The sequence below is a fragment of the Eucalyptus grandis genome, chromosome 10 (genome assembly GCF_016545825.1).
Source record: "Eucalyptus grandis isolate ANBG69807.140 chromosome 10, ASM1654582v1, whole genome shotgun sequence".
Classification (NCBI taxonomy): domain Eukaryota; kingdom Viridiplantae; phylum Streptophyta; class Magnoliopsida; order Myrtales; family Myrtaceae; genus Eucalyptus; species Eucalyptus grandis.
Genome location: NC_052621.1, coordinates 31,729,012 through 31,752,409, shown reverse-complemented (window position 1 = coordinate 31,752,409; position 23,398 = coordinate 31,729,012). Strand labels below are relative to the sequence as shown.

The 23,398-nt window shown below is 39.2% G+C and overlaps 1 protein-coding gene and 1 pseudogene across 1 annotated transcript; both read left to right on the top strand.

The window, feature by feature from the left end:
• Positions 1 to 2,897: 2,897 nt before the first annotated feature.
• LOC104429010 (endochitinase) lies at positions 2,898 to 4,298 on the top strand. Its single transcript, XM_039303435.1, has 3 exons — positions 2,898 to 3,218; positions 3,341 to 3,494; positions 3,697 to 4,298. Exons 1-3 carry the CDS (start codon positions 2,939 to 2,941, stop codon positions 4,064 to 4,066), a joined length of 804 nt encoding a protein of 267 aa, XP_039159369.1. The 5' UTR covers positions 2,898 to 2,938; the 3' UTR covers positions 4,067 to 4,298.
• A 14,863-nt stretch (positions 4,299 to 19,161) lies between these two features.
• On the top strand, positions 19,162 to 20,382 carry LOC104429012 (annotated as a pseudogene).
• Positions 20,383 to 23,398: the final 3,016 nt, after the last annotated feature.

Here is a 23,398-nt window from a genome sequence, read left to right as displayed (position 1 = left end):
CGATGTGGGACGGGAGACATGTCATTGGCCTCACCTGCGTACTGCCAAGGCGATCTCAGTCTATCCCTCCGTACTGCCCCGGGTTTGGGTCATCACACAAACAGATCGATGAGTGTCTAATGACATTCCAAAAGTTGGACACACACTCAACGAAGGTTAACTGAATTATGGAATATGGTCGAAGTTAAGACCCAATAAGCACACATGGAAGGCAGCCGCCTTAAAACCCAGTAAGCACACAAGATGGCACACGATGACCCAAACAACCAAGTAGAGCAGTGACATAAGGAATGTAGCATGTATGACCTTATCTGATTGAATGCATGGAAAAGTAGACATCCATTCTGGGATATGCGCATTGGAAAAACTTCTGGCTTGAGATAAATGTCATGTCATACCTATGGAAGAGCAACAGGAGGAACAAGAAAATCAATGAAAATGACAGAAAAATCAACAGCAATCTCATGACTGGCCACCTGACAATAACATCAAAGTTAGAAATTAGCTGAGTTCCAAATAGAGAAAGGATGAAATTGCAATCAAAATTGTTGATTTCTTTAAACAAACTAACCATCTCTTCTTTTTGAGAAAAGCATCATTTGATGGAATCAAAAATATCTTCACCTAGCTAAAACTACTGCAACTTCCTTGAAAGAATGAAGGATCTAATATTACTCACCAAGCCCTTGATACGTCAGCTGTCAAGTATGTAATGTACAAGATCCCAGTCCAAATGCATAATGCAGTCTCTTCACAGATATACCACCTGATATAAGAAATTTTAACAGCATAGTAGAAATGCCTTTAATTAATAGGCAATTATATTAAGAAATACTGCTACATGCGATTGTAGGGGAATGGATGGTCAACCTAATAGATTGTATCTCTTGATAGCATAAGTATTGAGGGACAAATCAGACAAAAAGTAGCAATATATAAAAAAAGTGACTAGAATAGTCATTTTCATTTCCTAATAAACATTTTGGAAACCATTTATTCCTAAATAAAATATCTTTTGAGACGCTAAAGTTTGCTGGAGACATGTCTTCTAACCCAGTATCTGCTCTTTTCCTAGTTCATACTTGCGTGATTTATAAAGAGACAAATTCAGGGCCACAGGAAAGAACATCCAGACATAGAACTGGAAACGAAAGTTTTGAAAATGCATTTTCTCCATGATAAAACACACAGAATACTTGAGCAAATAGCTAGAAGAGACTACCATCCAGATAAGCTTAATTTAGTAGGCCGAAATAGCATCATCCAGCCATGTGAAATTGCACTTAGAAAATGAAAAGTGATTTGAATTATGGCACGGACCCAAAGATAGGTTCATCGGTTGCTTGGTGCATGCCTATTACATTCCTCAAGCTTAATTTAGTAGGCCAAAATAGCATCATCTATGACTGTTATATTTGGCCGACAACAAAAATTCAATTTTCAGTACATATTTGACCAAAAAAATTAATAAATCTAACCTAATCCGAACCATACCATGGATTACTTTCCTCATACGGACCTACGGTCTATAGCACGACGTAATCTTGAATTTTCCACTTTTAAGATAAGGTGATGATCTCTTTTAAGAATCAATAATCAGCTCATTTTAATTAGTGGCATTGACATATGGTAGCCTCGGTATAACATTTTCGGATCATTGACTAAGATTGTACATGAAAAGACGAGGCGATACATCTGAGATTTGGGCATTGAAAACAGGATTAATTAGTTTGATAGGAGCTTCAACACCCTTTAATGAATTCGTTTTGTAGAAGCTTTTGACAGCCGACAGCAGAATAATGCTCAAGAGACTCGGCTGTGATTAAGCTAGACTAAACAATTCGGGTCGGTTCAAAAGAATTACACGAATAAGACCGCCGATCCATAGGGTATCTTCTATGAAATCATGGCCTAGGGTTAAAATTCAGAAGTGCTCAATTACTCGATCGACAGTTTCCTCCTCCAATCAAGGCTATAAAGACTGAGAAGTGTCCCACACGATTGGTATTTCTGCGAGGTCTTGAATTGAATTGAATTGAACGAAGACGGTTTTTCTTTGACTGAACGAATTCATGTCGTCGAGTCATCGTGAGGTTAAATTCCATTTGGCATACGACTTGATCTGCATCATTTTGTTTTGAAACAGTAAATGGATCCATTCGCCCCGAATGTTTACGATTGATGTCCAATCCGCAAATAAATTATTGAAATCTCAAGCGCTTTGGTATGCTGTACTTGTTCACCCGCGTCGATTTGGGATTTGGGGTATGGTCAGTTCACTGGAAGGATTGACCTCCCAATTCGAACTTTATCCCAACAAAAAAGAAAAAGGGAAAAAAGGGCTTATCAAAAGCCAAAGCAATGAAATGACTCGACTTAATTAAAATATTAGACCCACTTGCCCTCTATTGAACTACATAAATCTGAATTTTTATTCATTTCCACCATTATTTCGCATGTGCAATGGACCGATGGAGTATATGCTAAAGTTACGGTAGAAATATAGATTCTTCACAAATAAATCTATCTAAAATCCTTTAAATTCGAGTCCGCTCTAGCACCGTTGGTTTGTTCCGATAAGTCATTTGGAAATTATAAGTAAACCGTTTAATTCTTCTAAAATATCGCTTACATACATAAATAAGAAATTTCGCCACGTGACATTCTCGAAGAAGATTGAACGTGTTTCGCCGTCGCCGTGACAAGCGGTGTAAAAAGAAGGTCGATGGCGCACGGCATGGACAAGCCTCCGCGTATGTTCACAAAATGTCAACATTGGATGTTTTGAGGAAGACCGTCACTAGCTTCAGTCAGTTGAATTGTCAAATCCTAAACTCCCTCTCTCTCTTCTCAATTCCTATAAATAGCCACCAACACGAACCTCCCAACTCCAACCACGAACGAACTACCTTAACACAAACACACAATTTCGCAGAAAATGAGCTTCGCGTCGTTAGTACCGCTGCTCCTCCTGGCCTCGGTGCTCGGAGCCGCCGCTCAGCAGAGTGGGGGCATTGGCAGCTTGATCAGTCGGGACCTGTTCAACGAGATGCTGAAGCATCGCAACGACGGGAATTGCCCCGCCAAAGGGTTCTACACCTACGATGCCTTCATCACGGCCGCGAAGTCATTCGGCGGGTTCGGGACGACGGGCGACACGGACACGAGGAAGCGAGAGATCGCGGCGTTCTTGGCTCAGACATCGCATGAAACCACAGGTTATTGTCCTCAACTGATCACTTCAGTTCTAGTCATTACTCAGGTAGTTCATTGGCAAAAACAGATGGTTTTCCAATGAACAATGCATGGTTTCGCAATGATCGACCAAATTATTTTGTAGGCGGATGGGCAAGTGCACCGGACGGTCCATATGCATGGGGATATTGCCAGTTGCGAGAGCAAGGCAATCCTCCAGACTACTGCGTTGCCAACCAGCAATGGCCTTGTGCTCCTGGCAAGAAATACTATGGACGTGGTCCTATCCAAATCTCTTAGTAAGTTACATAAAATCAACCTTTCATTTCATTGTGTTTAGTAAGTCCCTAATTTCATCGTCGCGACATTTACCTAGACTGAGCCTGCTTATGATTATCACTAGTTTTTGTATAGGCACGAATATGGTCGGTGTAGGTTTGGATTTAAGAAAGATTGGTTTTCTCGGATTTTGATGTGTTTGGTTGATTATGATTTTCCCAGCAACTACAACTACGGGCCAGCGGGGAAAGCCATCAACTCTGACCTACTGAACAACCCAGACACGGTTGCGACCGACCCCGTCATCTCATTCAAGACGGCTCTCTGGTTCTGGACAACGCCGCAGTCACCGAAGCCCTCATGCCACGCCGTTGCTGCTGGCCAGTGGCAGCCATCTGCCGCGGATACCGCAGCTGGGCGGGTCCCTGGGTATGGGGTCATCACCAACATCATCAACGGTGGGCTCGAGTGCGGGAAGGGCTCGAACCCGCAGGTGCAGGACCGGATCGGGTTCTACAAGAGGTACTGCGACTTGCTGAAAGTGGGATATGGCAACAATCTGGACTGCTACACCCAAAAGCCATTTGCCTAGTTCTATTACTAAATCAAATCATTGCTCATGTACTGGTGATCAATAAGCTGAGATGTACAGCTGGATTTTTATCCACACAAGAAAGGACTAAATAAAGGATATTGACCATCCTATTATCTCAATGAAGTTTGCAGAAGCTGTGCAACATGTGCAGCTAGATTTACAATCTGTGTGCACCATGAACTTATCAGGAAACTAGAGATATGAGGCTTTAAAGTCGAATTTCACCTAGTGAGGATGGCAATGGAAAATGCGATGTTGGCGAATTAGTTCAGCCATACCGTCTAATAAACAGCAAATGCTATTGCATCGGCAAGCATTCTTGCCGGCTAATGAATGTAGTAGCTCTCCCGGATGCGCTTTAGCGGAGCGACAATCCACCTCCATGAGCATTCACGAACATCGCATGAAGTTGTAGGAATACAAACTTTAGTTCACGTAAAGGCGACTTCTATCACGAGGATTCCCCTCCTCGTTTTTGTGGGTGAGTACTCGATTTAAATGGAGGCAAATAATTGATAAAGATCTCCAGAACGACTTTTTGGTCAACACTGAGGGAAGTCCGTAACGATGTAGGCGGGACCTTGAAGCCAATCGTGTGGCGGACCAAAAGACGAGGGCAAAGTACAAACGCTTTCGTAGGATTTCAAGTAGAGCGCAAACGGCAATTTAGCAGCCACACAGAATCTCCACCTGAACCAGTAAACAGCGATTCCTTGGCGATCACATTCTCGAGAAGCTCAACAAAATTGATCAGGAAATTCTTTACGCCCATTCTTCGGCAAACAACGAACTGATATCCCTCCTACCTTCTCAACAATGACAGTAAGAGCAAAGATAAAGGCCTGCCTTCCATGCTCTGTTTATCTAGCACTTGCTCCAAAGTTCAGTCTTCTTCAGCTCATATATTGGCACAAGAAACTCCTACTGTGCATCAATTTCATTAATTGATATAAGGCGATCACATATATGGTAAAGGATTCTGGTTTCAACATTCATCCAAGCAGTATACCAAAGGAAATTAGGGCAAGCCAAAAAATTGCTCATTCTGACATTTGGTTTGGATGAGAATTATGACAGTCAACCAAAATCACAATCAATCATGAGTATAAGTTTGGAAGTAAGCGTCAAAATCAGTGCAAGATTGATGAATAATTCTTGATACTTCCACCAGAATAACAAGTCATACAATCTGACAGAGTTCGATCTTGACAAGAAAAACTCAAGAAACAAATAAAACTGCCATTCCTATGCCTTTGCTTCTCATGATAAATAAAATTAACGCCAATATATCTCCAAGCCAAACTCTTGATATACCTTACGGGCAAAAATTTGAGAAAACAGTGATGAGATCTCTAATCTCTGCAGCAGCGACAGGTAAAAGCATCCAAACAGGTAAATGGCTGTGACTTCTCTTCCAGTTCCTGTGCTGTGGGCAGCCGTTCTAGATCATATATACTGCCTCTGGCACAACAAAAGTGGTACAAATTTCGGCAAGCACCTTTACTGAAAGGATAAACTCTTTCGGAAAAACCCCTGCAGATTGCATGAGAATTGCATAAAGAAGCTGGTATATTGATGGCCAAAGAAGGAATGGCTAGAACATTGACATGAAGAAAATCTCCTCTACCTATCTAGCTAAGCTTGGATAAAATGTAGCATTCAGTATTTTGCACTTGCATGTTTAACCAAGCCCATTCTCATGGATAGTGAGTCAAAAGAAAGGATCATGCTATATTATATGACTCCGCGTGTTTTGCATATTTTCAAACAAAAGTTGGTATTGCTGTAGGCCTATAAAAAATGTCCGATTGAACATTCTTGGTGAAGTTGCGTCATGCCCATGATACAGATTATCTTCAGAATTGTTGGAGAAATCTTCTTGAAGTGTTTTGAAGCTGACAAAACGTTTCCATCAGTCTAGTCTGAAGGTTTGCAGACTCTGCTATTTAAAGTCTGAAGATCTCCGGACAGCCAGACTCAAGACTCAAAGTCTATTCTCATTAACAGTTTCTAATCCTTTGAAGAAAGGCTATCCAGAACTGGATGTTTCATTAAGGATGTGACCTTATCGACTGGAGAAGATCTATTGGCTAGATATGACATAGCGGAATCCTTTGTTTGATCGTGATTGATTCGGAGATTAAGGATCCGATGATTGGCGAAATATTCTTGGAAGGTTCTACTTATGGAAACCGAGATCCTGATTGTATGGGCGAACATGATTGATGGGCTATCGACATGTTCTTTTTATAGCTCAAATGATCTTCCTAATTGATTCCGTCCAATTGGTAGATTGGAGGAATTCCTTTGGTAAGTGCCAACGGGTATGATAGCATAAAGGAGTATATAAGGAAGATGTTCTAGTTGTTCGAGGGTGTGCACAATAGAAGAATTCCAAAGTCTGAAGCTCCTTGTTTTTAGTCAATTCATTTGAGCGAAATCTTGTATGCAAAAGAGTGTTTATATTCGTGAGAAACCTTGAGGAAGTGTGGTAGAATATCTACACTGTGGAATCAAGGAAGAACTGTGCTGTAACATCTCTTTTGTTCATAGTGAAATCCAGCCGGTGGGCTGTCAGTGCGGAAGAGTGGACGTATGCTTGGAATAAGCCGAACCACTATAAACCTTGTGTTTAATTTTCTCTTCCCTACTCTTTACTTTACTTTGATCGTAATTCATTTTGTTAATCAAAAGAGAATTTCCTTTCTATCGTCTGCCTAGTATCGTTGTCGTATCTTGAGAAATTGTTTTTCCACTTATTCACCCCCTCTAGGTGCTTATACTAGCTATAACAATTGGTATCGAGCACATGTACTCACTTTGTTTGAAGTGTTTTACTTGAGTTAAAGATCCATGGCTAGTATGTTGGCTCCGTGGCTGGTAGAAGGGCAAAGCAATACCAGACCACCTTACTTTGATGGAAAGGATTACAACATATGGAAAAACAAGATGAAGGCGTTCCTAAGATCAAAGGATCTTTTGGAATGGGACGTTGTAGAAAAATGAATCATTCCTAAAGCTGCACCTGTCTCAGAAAGAGGAAAAGATACTGTGGAGTCTAGTGAAATGACTCATGAATAGATAATCAAGAGACAAGCTCTTGATGCAAAAGAAATTTATTCTTTATATTGTACTTTATCTCCTACTGAATATAACAGAATATCTTCTTGTGTTACAGCTAAAGAAGTCTGAGATAGATTACATATTACCTATGAAGGAACCGATCGAGTGAAAGAGACTAGAATCAACATTCTCCTTGGTCAATACGAAGCCTTCAAAATGAAATCGGGAGAATCTATAACTGACATGTTTAGTCGTTTTACAGAAATCGTGAATGGTCTTGAAAATCAAGGTCAACCAATTTTTGATCCCATGAAGGTAAACAAGCTACTGCGTGGACTCTCCAAGGATTGGAATCACATAAAGACCTCAATCGAGAGACCCAAAGAATCATGCCACTATCTGTTGATGAGTTGGTTGGGACTCTTCAGTCTTATGAAGTGGAACGAATCAATGAAGACGAAGACCCCAAAGGTAAGAAATCCATTGCATTAAAATCCAATGATGATTCGATGTTACGATTCTGAAGACGATATGGATGATGAGGAGCTTGCTCTCATGATAAGAAGATTCAGAAAGCTGAACAGAAAAGGAAGAAGATTCAATCCAAAGAAACAAAGTTTTCAAAAGCAACAGACTAAGTCTGTTGAGGATGATGAATCAAACAAAGATGTAGTCTGCTTTGAATGTAAGAAAAATGGACACATCGGACTAACCGTCCTCTTTTGAGGAAGAAGAAAGGAAAAGCTGAAAAGTATCGAAAGGCTCTTAAAGCGAAAACCCGAGTGATACAGAGTGTGAAGAAAGTGATGATGATTATGCAAATATATGTCTAATGGCAAAATCAGATTCAGATTCAAACTCCAAGACAGAATCAGATTCAGACAGTGAATTTGAGGTGAGTAACTTTAAAATCCCTATTAAAGTTTCTAAATACATTGATGAGTTGTGTTTTAGTCTTAAAACTTCTCTTAAAAAGATTTCCGAACTCAAAAGAGAAAATTCTGCTCTAAAACAACTGGAAAATGTTTTGAAAGAAAAGGTGAAATGTTTAGACATGAATGTTTCTTCTCTTAGAGAAAGTGAAGATAATCTTTCAAAAGAAAATGCATTATTGAAAAATGATATCTCAAATATTTCTAAAAAAATTTCTATAGGATCTGAGAAACTGGAAAAAATTCTTTCTGTTCAAAGACCTTATTTCAACAAATCTGGTTTGGGAATGACTGTTGAAACCATTCCTTTAATTGATTTTCCTAAAGTGAATGAAAGAATCAAACAAAGACCCACAAGAGATGCTTACAAAAATCATTTTAAAATGATCTTTGTAAAACCAAAGAGGTCGCAATGCTCTCGGATGCTCAAAGTGCAATAATGCGGATCATTTTGAAAAAGAATGTCCTATGGTTTGGAAACCTTTAAAAGGTATGGTCAAAAACCGCATATCATACTAACACCAATGGACCCAAGAAAATATGGGTACCAAAGAAAGTTTGAGTTTCTTGTTTAAATGCAGGTTACTTTCAAGAAAAAGGTAAAATGGTATCTGGATAGTGGATGCTCAAGACACATGACAGGAGACTCAAATTGCTTCATAAAGCTTGTTCAAGTGAATGGTGGAAAAGTCTCATTTGGAGGAAATAGCAAAGGAAGAATAGTGGGATTTGGAACTATAAAGATTCGAAACCTCACAATAAGCAATGTTTCTTTAGTTGAAGGACTCAACTACAATCTGCTCGGTGTCGTCCAGTACCGTGTGATACCGGTTTCAAAATCTACTTTCAAGAGGGAATATGTTCAGAACCGAAAAGACTTTACTCAGTCATTCATGGGTCGAAGACATGGAAATATCTACCTCTTGGATGTGAAACCAGATGAATCGCAATGCCTAATCTCAATCCAAGACAAAGCAAGCTTATGGCATAGAAAGCTTGGGCACATTAATATGAAACAGATAGCCAAAATCTCAGCAAAGAAGCTTGTTCGTGGTCTACCCAATTTATCATACTAAAAGTCTGATCTATGTACACCATGCATATTGGGAAAACAAGTAAGAAATTCCTTTAAACCAATAAATCAAGTTTCCACTAACCGTGTCTGCGGCCTTCGCATTTGGATCTCTTTGGACCAACCAGAACACGAGCATTGGAGGTAAGAAATATTGCCTAGTAATTGTGGATGACTACTCACGATTTACTTGGGTATATTTCCTGGCAAGTAAGTCTGAAACATTCTCTTATTTTGAGAAATTTGCTAAAAATGTTCAAAATGAAAAAGGGTATGTTATTTCAAGTATAAGAACAGACCATGGATGTGAATTTGAAAATCAAGATTTTATAAAATTTTGTGATGAATCTGGTTTTCAGCATGTGTTCTCCTCTCCATATACTCCAAAGCAAAATGGAGTTGTGGAAAGAAAGAATAGATCGCTTCAAGAAATGGCCAGAACTCTTTTAATTGAAAGTAACAAATCTTCACGATTTTGGGCTGAAGCAGTTTCAACAGCATGTTATATTATCAATAGAGTTTTTCTAAGGCCTATTCTAGAAAAAACCCCCTATGAATTATTCAAAGAAAAGAAGCCTATTATTTCATATTTTCATGTGTTCGGATGCAAATATTTTATATTGAAAAATGCAAATGATCGAGTTGGCAAGTTTGGACAAAAATCAGATGAATGCATCTTCCTTGGATATTCAACCTCAAGCAAAGCCTACAGAGTCTATAACAAGAAGAGTCAATCTGTGGAGGAATCAATGAATGTCAAATTCCAAGATTCTATGCAAAATGAATCGATTCAGACTCATCTTGAAGAACCTGAACTTGCTCCAGACTCTACAAAGTCTAAATCTCAGGAAGCAGCTCAAACTTTGAAGGACCAGCAACAAGTGACTGTTGAAGATTCAAGAGAAGGAAGTGACCATCAATCTGACAAATTAACCAGCAACTGGAAGCATAAGTCAAGTCATCCCAAAGATCTTATTATTGGTGACATCAATGAAGGAATTCGCACAAGATCCAAAAGGCGCGAAGAGTCTAGTGTTGTGGCTCTTATCTCTGAAATAAAACCCAAAAGCATAGAAGAAGCTTTGACTGATGAAAGCTGGATTGAAGCTATGCAAGAAGAACTCAGGCAATTCAACATTAATGATGTTTGGGAGTTAACTCCTAAACCAAAAGGTAAATCTATTATTGGTACTAAATGGGTTTTCAGGAACAAGATGGACGAGAAATGAAAAGTGATAAGAAACAAAGCAAGACTTGTGGCCAAGGGATATACGCAAGAAGAAGGGATAGACTATGACGAGACTTACGCACCAGTAGCAAGGTTGGAAGCAATTCGTTTATTACTTGCATTTGCTTGTCATAAAAATTTCAGATTATTCCAAATGGACGTCAAAAGTGCTTTCCTAAATGGATTCATCCATGAGGAAGTTTATGTGGAACAACCACCGGTTTGAAGACCCAAGGAAACCAGACTCAGTATTCATACTCAAAAAGGCCTTATATGGTTTAATACAAGCACCTCGAGCTTGGTACGACAGGCTGAGTAAGTTTTTAATTCAAAACGGTTTTGTGAAAGGTAAAGTAGACACTACTCTGTTTATCAAAAGAGAAAGCAAAAGTTTTGTGCTAGTTCAAATATATGTCGATGATATAATATTCGGATCTTCTAATGAAAGTCTGTGCAAGAAATTCTCTAAGACTATGCATGATGAATTTGAAATGAGCATGATGGGTGAGTTAACCTTCTTTCTCGGGCTTCAAGTGAAACAACTGAAGGAATGAACTTTTATTCATCAAGAAAAATATGCTAATGATCTCGTCAAAAAGTTTGGACTGAACAATTGCAAAAAGGCTGATATACCAATGTCAAGTTCCTTGAAGATAGACAAAGATTAAGGAGGAAAGAAAGTCGACCAGAAGCTATACAGGAGTATCATTGGGTCACTTCTTTATCTTATTGCTTCCAGACCTGACATTTTGTTTAGTGTTTGCATTTGTGCCAGATTTCAAGCAAACCCTAAAGAATCTCATTTAAGTGCTGCAAAGCGTATTATCAAATACATTGCTTCAACTTCAAGCATCGGCCTTTGGTATCCTAAAAAGGGAGAATTTACTCTTCTTGGATACTCAGACGCAGATCTAGCCGAATGCAGAGTTGATAGAAAGAGCACCTCGGGTACATGTCAACTACTTGGAGGTAGGACAGTGTCTTGGTTTTCAAGGAAGCAAACTACAGTAGCTCTTTCTACAGCAGAAGCAGAGTATGTAGCTCTCGGAAGTTGTTGTTCACAAATTATGTGGATAAAACAACAGCTAAGAGACTTTGGAATTGAAAATTCATGCACAGAGATTAACTGCGACAACACCAGTGCAATCAATCTTACTAAAAATCCAATTCTTCACTCAAGAGCAAAGCATATAGAGATTCGACATCACTTCATTAGAGATCGTGTTCAAAATAGAGAAGTTTCGATTCAATTTGTTGACTCAAAGAACCAACTAGCGGATATATTCACAAAGCCTTTGGAGAAAAATCAATTTGAAATTATCCGTTCTAGACTCAACATTTTGAGGTTTGAAGAAATTAAAGTCTAGAGACTCTCAGACTCAGACAAACGAGACTTTGACTGTAAGTTATTCTCTCTCTCGAATCTCATCTTGAAAAGGTACGATTATCAACCGTGTTTGATTATTGCTATCTTTAATTGACGTGATTATTGCAACGTTTCCTTTTCGAAAAAGAAGTTATTTTTGAAATGACTATTTTCTCGAAAAAAGGCAGTTATTTTTTGAAAAGGCATCCTTTTATTTCCTTTATGACGTTATGTATATCTCTTTTTAACTGGTTATGCACTGTTGTTTCTTCTTCGCTTTACTCTCCAAAAACCCTAAGAAAGCACCAATCTTCCATTCCTGTTTTCTTCCCTTGTTTAATCTTCGAAAAAGTTGTCATCTTTCTTGGGAAAGTCAAGCAAGGAATCTTTTAAAGACTGAGAAAGATGTCGTCTTCAAGAAAGTTTTCGAGAATCGCAAGCAGGGGACCACGGCGAATGAGTGAGGGACCTACGCACTTCGATCTCACCAAGGAAGAAGAGTCTCCAAATCAGCAACAGAGACCACAACATTCTCAGCAGCGTCATTCTCCACCAACTAGTCCACAGGGTGCTGGTCATCAACAAAAGGAAGAAATCGTTGAAGACGCAAATCCTATAAGAATTCGAAGGCCCTCTTTTATTTATAAGCTTTACCGTGCTTTAAAGAAGACCGGTACTCCATTGAACTACGTCGATGAGTTTCTTAAGGACAAAGGATATGGGAATGAGTACATCTTTTTGCGAAAAATGGAAAGTTTGGGAATTGCTCCTAAAGGGGTGGCAGAAGAAGCCCTTGCAAATATCCCAAGTGATCCGCATGTTGGGGGATTTAATCTGATAGATGGGAATGATGATGACAAATTGTACAGCCAATTTCAACCAAGAATGGGTGTTGCAGCGAAAATTCGAGGAAAAATGGGAGAGTTGTTTAGATCAAAGGAACATAAGGTTTTATACTCAAAATTGCTTAAGCGTGGGGTGATAAACCCTAGAAGTGTGGATTTTGATTTCCTTGATGCTGTAAATGTCAATTTGAGGGAAAAGTTTAGTTTTCTTCAACTTGAGAAGTTCCGTTCTGACACCACAGAAGCCCATGCTGAATTAACTGCATATTTCTATTCGAATCTTCGCTTCTTGGATGCGAATAGAATCTCTTTCAGTGTCCGAGATCAGGACTTTGTGGTGGATATGGATATGCTGGCGGATGTGATAGGGGTTGAGAGAGGAAGATATCAACCGATCAATGTTTCTATTGCTCGTGCTACATTGGAACTTGTTAAGGATAGAAGAACAGATGAAAAGATTTCCTACTCGAGGATGAGTGCGTTTAACATTCGCTTCACAAGATTGTGATCAATTGCCTCGGACAAATCAACTTCCAAGACCGATGTTTCAAGTTCGAGAGGTAAAGCTGATGTATGCCATCATCACCGGAAAAATTTTCTCTTCCTCACACTGTTATGTTCCACATGTATAGAGCAGTGGTGAAGGACAGAGGTCAACTTTCTTATGAAGGTCTTGTGACGAAGTTATTCAGACATCTGAATATTCAGCCTCCACAAATTCTCTGTGTTCGATCGTGTGATCATATGGTGGTAGGACTGAAAATGGTGACTAAAATACGTCTAAAGGAACTAAGCAAAGCGTTGGAGAAATTCAAGGAGAAGACTCTTGTCAAAACTCATCAAATCTCTTCTGCAGCAAAAAGAAAAGGGAAGGAGCCCATGGTTGCTCCATCCAAGAAAAGAAGAGCTCTCATCGTTGAAGATGAAGATGATGATGAAGACATCACCATTTCTACAATGGCATTAAAGAAACTGAGCCGTTCTGCTCCAGAGAAAGACTCAGAACAGAGGACTCGAGAAAGAGAAGAAAAAGAAGCAGAGGAGAAAGAAACAGAGGAGAGAGAAATCGAAGAAAGAGATGCTGAGAAGGAAAGAGTTGAAAAAGAAGAAGAAGAGAAAAGAGATCAAGAGGAAGGAGAACATGAGGAACACTCTTCTCCACCTGAAGGCATGGAAACAGGGGGAGACCAAGAGAAAAGAGGAATGTCCTCATATCCTGCTACCAGTGAGGGAGTCAGTCGCTCACCAGCAGATCCAGAGGGCATTTATGCCTCTCAATTTCCTGAGGAAGAACATGATGTTTCATTGCTAAATATGCGTGATTATGCTGATCTGTCATCGTTTGCCTTTACTCCATCAGATCGTGTCGAAGCCAGTACGCAGACCGATAATTCAGCAGATTTTCGCATAATTCTGGATATTCTCTTGGAAATGCGAGGTTAGATTTATGCTCTGGGATGCGAAGTTCAGAATTTGCAAAATGCAGGTCAAGTTTCTTCAATTTCCTTGCATGATTAGATCCAAGCCCTTTCTCTTCAGATTCAGGCTACTGCTAAGGGTGAGGAGGTTGCACAACTGAAGGAAGACTTGAAAAGGCTAGAAGGAATCGTTCAGTCAATGGGAGATTTCTAGCTTGTTCGTGTTCCCAAGCAATCTTGACTCTATTTCGTTTTCATCTCAACCTTTTTATGCTGACAAAAAGGGGGAGAAATGCAAGATTTGAAACTTTGAACTTTTTAATCGTTTGGATTGTTTGACTTGGAGTGTTTTGATGTTTGACTTTACTTTTGTGTCTGGATGAGGACTGAATTTGGATTTGGATTTGACTACTTATATCTTATGGATGGCTTTATCACATACAAGTCTAACCTATTTTCTGTGGTTGCAGATTCTAGTGTTATCATTCATTAAGCCATTTATCTTTATAAGATATGCATATTTGTTTGAGTAATGTTTTGCAGGTGAAAGTTATCCAAATCTGCGAGAAAGTTTTGTCACCATAAAAAAGGGGAGATTGTTGGAGAAATCTTCTTGAAGTGTTTTGAAGCGACAAAACATTTCCATCGCCTAGTCCGAAGGTTTGCGACTCTCCTATTTAAAGTCCGAAGACCTCCTGGACAGCCGACTCAAGACTCAAAGTCTATTCTCATTAATGCTTTCTAATCCATTGAAGAAAGGCTATCCGAACTGGATGTTTCATTAAGGATGTGACCTTATCGACCGGAGAAGATCTCTTGGCTGGATATGACATAGCGGAATCCTTTGTTTGATCGTGATTGATTCGAGATTAAGGATCCGATGATTGGCGAAATATTCTTGGAAGGTTCTACTTATGGAAACCGAGATCCTGATTGTATGGGCGAACATGATTGATGGGCTATCGACATGTTCTTTTTATAGCTCGAACGATCTTCCTAATTGATTCCGTCCAATTGGTAGATTGGAGGAATTCCTTTGGTAAGTGCCAACGGGTATGATGGCATAAAGGAGTATATAATGAAGATGTTCTAATTGTTCGAGGGTGTGCACGATAGAAGAATTCCAAAGTCTAAAGCTCCTTGTTTTTAGTCAATTCATTTGAGCGAAATCTTGTACGCAAAATAGTGTTTATATTCGTGAGAAACCTTGAGGAAGTGTGGTAGAATATCTACACTGTGGAATCAAGGAAGAACTGTGCTGTAACATCTCTTTTGTTCATAGTGAAATCCAGCCGGTGGGCTGTCAGTGCGAAAGAGTGGACGTAGGCTTGGAATAAGCCGAACCACTATAAACCTTGTGTTTAATTTTCTCTTCCCTACTCTTTACTTTACTTTGATCGTAATTCATTTTGTTAATCAAAAGAGAATTTCCTTTCTATCGTCTGCCTAGTATCATTGTCGTATCTTGAGAAATTATTTTTACACCTATTCACCCCCCTCTAGGTGCTTAGCTATATCAAGAATGACTATCCATTAAAGAACAAAGCATACAGTAGATGTTACCTCTCCCCCCGGGCTCTACAAAACAAACCACAGAAAATCCTCACTTGTGTCCGAGTAGTTGCTCTAGTGCTTCTGATTCTTTCTTAAAAGTAAATCTATGTACATTGCAGATGACAGATACAATAGCAATACATATTAGTGCACCAACCTAAGATATGGTGTACGTCTGCGCCTCTGCAGAGAAAATGAAATAAGAGTGGCAATCTCTAATCCATGCTTTAACAAATAAAAGAGCATAAAATTTAAGATCAAAACCTTTTAAAATTACATAACCCAGCAAGTCATATCGAAAGAAATTTAAAGCAATCACTTTGTGACAATTTTACTTAGAGTCCAACTATATTGATTAATTTCTCAAATTAGCCAAGGGTCCCTCCCTCCCTCCAGCAAGTCATATCGAAAGAAATTTCAAATAATCACTTTGTGACAATTTTCCTTTCAGTCCAGCTATATTCACTAATTTCTCAAATTAGCCGAGGGTCCCTCCCTTCCTCCCTTGACAATTTTCCTTACAGTCCAGCTATTTTCTCCCTTGCTTCCTCTCTTAATTCCCCATACTGAAGATTAGCACTTCAGCCCAGAACAAAGCCAACCAAACTGTGGTCTACTGGAGCCTGCGTCTACCTAGGCTCACTGAGTAAGCTACAAGATAAAAACTGAAAATCCCTACCTCTCGGATGTCCACTTCTAGGAATTTTTTAGCAATATGTATTCGTGTTCTTTTGTAGAGTAAAAAGAGTTCAAAAGAGCAGGTGTTCAGTCCCACTGCTGTTGGGAAGATATGGGAGATAACTGGCCTGCTAGTCAAGACAGCAGGAATAAGCCAGCCCTTTTTGCCTTTCACACTGGAACTCAGATGTAGCACTCGACACCAGAGAGACAGCTCTAAGATTCCAATTCAAACGGAGAGATGGCCAAACGGATCGATAAGTGTCTAATGACACTCCAAAAGTTGGACACACACTTAACGAAGGTTAACTGAATTATGGAATATGGTCGAAGTTAAGACCCAATAAGCACACACGGAAGGCAGCTGCCTTAAAACCCAGTAAGCACACAAGATGGCACACGATGACCCAAACAACCAAGTAGAGCAGTGACATAAGGAATGTAGCATGTATGACCTCATCTGATTGAATGCATGGAAAAGTAGACATCCCATTCTGGGAAATGTGCATTGGAAAAACTTCTGGCTTGAGATAAACGACATGTCATACCAATGGAAGAGCAACAGGTGGAACAAGAAAATCAATGAAAATGACAGAAAAATCAACAGCAATATCATGACTGCATCCTTCCAACTGAAAAATAACATCAAAGTTAGAACTTAGCTGAGTTCCAAATAGAGAAAGGATGAAATTGCAATCAAAATTGCGTTACAAGAAGCCTTTTGATTTCTTTAAACAAACTAACCATCTCTTCTTTTTGAGAAAAGCATTATTTGATGGGATCAAAATATATCTTCACCTAGCTAAACCTCTGCAACTTGAATGAATGAAGGATCCGATATTACTCACCAAGCCCTTGATACGTCAGCTGTCAAGCATGTAATGTACAAGATGCCTGTCCAAATGCATAATGCAGTCTCTTCGCAGATATACCACCTGATATAAGAAATTTTAACAGCATAGTAGAAGTGCCATTAATTAATAGGCAATTATATTAAGAAATACTGCTACATGCGATTGTAGGGGAATGGATGGTCAACCTAATAGATTGTATCTCTTGATAGCATAAGTATTGAGGGACGGATCAGACAAAAAGTAGCAATATATAAAAAAAGTGACTAGAATAGTCATTTTCATTTCCTAATAAACATTTTGGAAACCATTTATTCATAAATAAAATATATTTTGGGACGTTAAAGTTTGCTGGAGACATGTCCTCTAACTCAGTATCTGCTCTTTTCCTAGTTCATACTTGCGTGATTTATTAAGAGACAAATTCGTGGCCACAGGAAAGAACGTCCAGACATAGAACTGGAAACAAAAGTTTTGAAAATGCATTTTCTCCATGATAAAACACACAGAATACTTGAGCAAATAGCTAGAAGAGACTACCATCCAGATAAGCTTAATTTAGTAGGCCGAAATAGCATCATCCAGCCATGCGATATTGCACTTAGAAAAAGAAAAGTGATTTGAATTCTGGCGCGGGCCCAAAGATAGGTTCGTGGGTTGCTTGGTGCAGGCCTATTACATTCGTCGAGCGGGCCCAAAGATAGGTTCGTCGGTTGCTTGGTGCAGGCCTATGACATTCGTCGAGCTTAATTTAGTAGGCCGAAATAGCATCATCTATGACCGTTATCTTTGGCCGACAACAAAAATTCAATTTTCAGTACATATTTGACCAAAAAATTTAATAAATCTAACCTAATTTGAACCATACCACGGATTACTTTCTTCATACGGACCTACGGTCTATGACTCTATAGCACGACGTAATCTTGAATTTTCCACTTTTAAGATAAGGTGATGATCTATTTTAAGAACCAATAGTCATGTCATTTTAATTAGTGGCATTGACATATGGTAGCCTCGGTATAATATATTTTCGGATTGTTGATTAAGATTGTACATGAAAAGGCGAGGCGATACATCTGAGATTTGGACATTGAAAATAGGATGAATTAGTTTGATAATAGCTTCGACACCCTTTAATGACTTCGTTTTGTAGAAGCATTTCACAGCCGACGACAGAATAATGCTCAAGAGACTCGGCTGCGATTAAACTAGACTAAACAATTCGGGTCGGTTCAAAAGAATTACACGAATAAGACCGCCGATCCATAGGGTATCTACTATGAAATCATGGCCTAGGGTTAAAATTCAGAAGTACTCAATTACTCGATCGACAGTTTCCTCCTCCAATCAAGGCTATAAAGACTGAGAAGTGTCCCACACGATTGGTATTTCTGCGAGGTCTTGAATTGAATTGAATTGAACGAAGACGGTTTTTCTTTGACTGAACGAATTCATGTCGTCGAACCTTATCCCAATTCGAAGGATTGACCTCCCAATTCGAACCTTATCCCAAAAAAAAAAAAAAAAGGCTTACCAAAGCCAAAGCAATGAAATGACTCGACTTAATTAAAATATTAGACCCACTTGCCCTCTATTGAACTACATAAATCTGAATTTTTATTCATTTCCACCATTATTTTGCATGTGAAATGGACCGATGGAGTATATGCTAAAGTTACGGTAGAAATATAGATTCTTCACAAATAAATCTATCTAAAATCCTTTAAATTCGAGTCCGCTCTAGCACCGTTGGTTTGTTCCGATAAGTCATTTGGAAATTATAAGTAAACCGTTTAATTCTTCTAAAATATCGCTTACATACATAAATAAGAAATTTCGCCACGTGACATTCTCGAAGAAGATTGAACGTGTTTCGCCGTCGCCGTGACAAGCGGTGTAAAAAGAAGGTCGATGGCGCACGGCATGGACAAGCCTCCGCGTATGTTCACAAAATGTCAACATTGGATGTTTTGAGGAAGACCGTCACTAGCTTCAGTCAGTTGAATTGTCAAATCCTAAACTCCCTCTCTCTTTCTCAATTCCTATAAATAGCCACCAACACGAACCTCCCAACTCCAACCACGAACGAACTACCTTAACACAAACACACAATTTCGCAGAAAATGAGCTTCGCGTCGTTAGTACCGCTGCTCCTCCTGGCCTCGGTGCTCGGAGCCGCCGCTCAGCAGAGTGGGGACATTGGCAGCTTGATCAGTCGGGACCTGTTCAACGAGATGCTGAAGCATCGCAACGACGGGAATTGCCCCGCCAAAGGGTTCTACACCTACGATGCCTTCATCACGGCCGCGAAGTCATTCGGCGGGTTCGGGACGACGGGCGACACGGACATGAGGAAGCGAGAGATCGCGGCGTTCTTGGCTCAGACATCGCATGAAACCACAGGTTATTGTCCTCAACTGATCACTTCAGTTCTAGTCATTACTCGGTAGTTCATTGGCAAAAACAGATGGTTTTCCAATGAACAATGCATGGTTTCGCAATGATCGACCAAATTATTTTGTAGGCGGATGGGCAAGTGCACCGGACGGTCCATATGCATGGGGATATTGCCAGTTGCGAGAGCAAGGCAATCCTCCAGACTACTGCGTTGCCAACCAGCAATGGCCTTGTGCTCCTGGCAAGAAATACTATGGACGTGGTCCTATCCAAATCTCTTAGTAAGTTACATAAAATCAACCTTTCATTTCGTTGTGTTTAGTAAGTCCCTAATTTCATCGTCGCGACATTTACCTAGACCGAGCCTGCTTATGATTATCACTAGTTTTTGTATAGGCACGAATATGGTTGGCGTAGGTTTGGATTTAAGAAAGATTGGTTTTCTCGGATTTTGATGTGTTTGGTTGATTATGATTTTCCCAGCAACTACAACTACGGGCCAGCGGGGAAAGCCATCAACTCTGACCTACTGAACAACCCGGACACAGTTGCGACCGACCCCGTCATCTCATTCAAGACGGCCCTCTGGTTCTGGACGACGCCGCAGTCGCCGTAGCCCTCGTGCCACGCCGTTGCTGCTGGCCAGTGGCAGCCGTCTGCCGCGGACACCGCAGCTGGGCGGGTCCCTGGGTATGGGGTCATCACCAACATCATCAACGGTGAGCTCGAGTGCGGGAAGGGCTCGAACCCGCAGGTGCAGGACCGGATCGGGTTCTACAAGAGGTACTGCGACTTGCTGAAAGTGGGATATGGCAACAATCTGGACTGCTACACCCAAAAGCCATTTGCCTAGTTCTATTACTAAATCAAATCATTGCTCACGTACTTCATCAATTTCTCCAATTTGATGTCTAAATTTGCTGAGGAAGAAGCCCACACGATTTCTACAATTTCCTTTCACTAAATAGCTCACTTTGGAGACCAAAAATTCACTCAATTTGGCCCCTCTAAATTTCTATTTTTTTCTGAATCGTCCGAATTGGTTTTCCGTAAAAATCTTAAACTCACCGAAAATTTCTCGAAAGATGAGTCGATGTCTCTAAAATAAATCATGACATGACAGAATTTTTAATTTTTGAAATCGAGTTCAAATTCGTGGTTAATTTCAATCTGGCGCGATTTTAGCGTGATCTAGCCAATCGGGTAGCTTTTAGAAATTTTTTTGTGCAATTGACCCGTGATCGATTTATTTCGAGTTATAGTGTACATCTTCGACACATTGGCGACTCTCTCGTCGTGAAAATCTCCAGGTTTCAAACACGGACACAAGGTACCCAAAACGATAGAAAAATCGGTCTAATGTCGATTAACAAAAATTTTGCAATCGGGTGGAATTACCCACACTTTGATCATGTATCTCAGCCAAATTGACCTATCCCTGATCTATGGTCGATTTTGACAATGCCGTAATGACCCTAGCAGATTAGCATGGTCGAGCAGTCAATTCCTGATCGAATTCTCAAGTCTATTGCATTAACATCCCTTACCGGCTTCACCTAATGAGTTAGTTATCTCATGAGTGGCCAACTTAGAGAAAAGAACTATAGGCGCGTCGATGAAAAGCCCAGCTTATTCAATCAAAAACAGGACCCGAAAATCAGGATGTCACAATTCAAACCCTTTGTTACATAGATGGCTTGAAGTTTTACCCATAAATATGTAGCATGCTTCTCTTTAGCCACCTCTATTAACACCTCATCTTATAGGTTTAACAAGATTATACTCTTCGCCCTCTCCATTTGCTCATTTTTAATGATATGTTTTATTGCTTTCGGCAACTTATCATTGCCATACAATGCCTTGGCTAAACCTTAGGTTGTTAATAGTACACGTATATTAGTGCTCCACAACCCAAAGTTATTCATTTTCGTTAGATTTCTCAATTTCTACTTTCCCTCCAAACATAATTGCAAAACCTTAGCTCGAATTCCAATTGTTGAAATATTTTAACGTGGAAGCTACCAGAATTTTAATATCATGAGCAACAAAAATCAAGAGAGATATAAAAAGAGAAATAATAAAAATATACAAAAAATTTATATGATTTGATCCGAGTATCGATATCTACGTCTATAAAGAGAGCAAACTGCAAATAATCTACTAATTAATCAAAGAATTACACAATAACAATCTCTCATACGCTCAAGTATGTATTTTAATTTTAAAATTACACCTTATGTCCACGGTGTTTTCAACACAAATCTCTCGATTAATTCACTAATTAATCAAAGAATAATAAAAGATACAAGAGATTTATATGATTCAATCCTAGAAAGAGCCGACTATAAATAATTTACTAATTAATCAAAGAGTTATACGATAATAATCTTGCATACACTTGAGTATCTTTTTTATTTTTAAAATTACACCTTATGTCCACGGTGTTTTCTGCACAAATCTCCCGATCCGCCAAAGAGGGGAGTCCCTTCTGGTTGGATAAATAGAAGAAAGCAGAGAATGACAAAAGGACCAAGGGGCCACTCCAATAAAATAATGATGTGTACTTTTCCTTTAATCGTCAATGGCTGTCCTCTTTGTGAGAGCTATACTCCTTTCATAGTGCCAAATCAAGGTGCCTCCATTATTGCTAGTGGACCCTCTTCAATAAATGTCATGGTCTAAATGTCTCCGGCGTCTAAAGTCGTCTCCGCTGTCACCTCGTGAAAAATGTACCATCTCATTTATTTTCAGTAGAAACATATCTCTCACATGATTTGCGACCGAAGGACAAATCTCTATCCTATGCCCAAACTTAAATGAAACCCATGAGCAATTTGTCACAGTTCAAGAAATTAACGTTAGAACCCTTATAATGATTCTTTCTTCTACACAATCAGATAGAATTAACGATGGCAGGAAAAAAATAGCCAACTCTAAGATTTCATAAAAGTCCAACTTGTACCACATTTATTTGTATGTTATGGGCTGTGTTTAATTGACAGGCTTAAATTTGAGACATAATTTAATAGGTTGAAATTAGGTATTCGTTTTTTTTTTTTTTTAAAAAGGGTATTGGTTCGCTGAATTTTTGACTTCCTTTGGAGTGTGGTGGATCATTTTTTTTTTATGGATTTGATGGGACAGAAGGAAGTATTCTTGTCAAAGGGGAATAAGGATTTCAAGAGAAAGTTGAGAAGTGGTAATCTTCTCATCTTCATTCAGGTAGAAAACCTCATAAAAAATAATCAATCTTAGAGGAATTTGATTTACATAATGAAATTGGAGAGTCTAAATAACAAGGGCATTGACACATATAGGGGTGGTATTTTCCATGGATTCAGTCATGATGAAATGGATTGTTTCTCTGAGTATAGACACATTTTAATTCATAGAGTTATAATTTTAGCCCAATCTAAATGGTGGTCGGCGACAGTGCCCAGACGCTGGACCAGTAAGTACCATACTCGCTATCTTTCTTTTCATTGCAAAAGCAATATGATTTTTCTAAATCGTTCAAAGTCCCTTTCGTTTTTTTCTAGCTCTTTGAAAATATCCTCATTCCAAGATTCGACCCTACAGATTGAAAAGTCGCAACCACGCGGAAGGAATAATTTTGAACGTGGGAGATCCATTTGTACTGTTGTGTATAGGAATAATTAACAATTCGAGTGGGAAAAGTACCAAAATAGTCATAAACCTTTTATATTGATACCAATTCAGTCATAAACTTTTCAATTGGACTAATTTGGTCCTAAACCTTTTCACATTAGTACAAATTCAGTCCATTCGACTAATTTAAGCCCGATATTGCTGATGTGGCCACTAGCGGTCTTATGTGGCACCACGTGGACAAATTTTATAATTTTTTATAATTTTTTTCAAAAATTTTAAATTATTTTTTATTCTTTTCCTTTTTTTCTCT

Coding starts and splice junctions, on each gene's coding strand:
- LOC104429010 (XM_039303435.1), top strand. CDS start 2,939: ATGAGCTTCGCGTCGTTAGTACCGCTGCTCCTCCTGGCCTCGGTGCTC. Junction 3,219..3,340: donor GACATCGCATGAAACCACAG/GTTATTGTCCTC, acceptor ATTATTTTGTAG/GCGGATGGGCAAGTGCACCG. Junction 3,495..3,696: donor GGTCCTATCCAAATCTCTTA/GTAAGTTACATA, acceptor TGATTTTCCCAG/CAACTACAACTACGGGCCAG.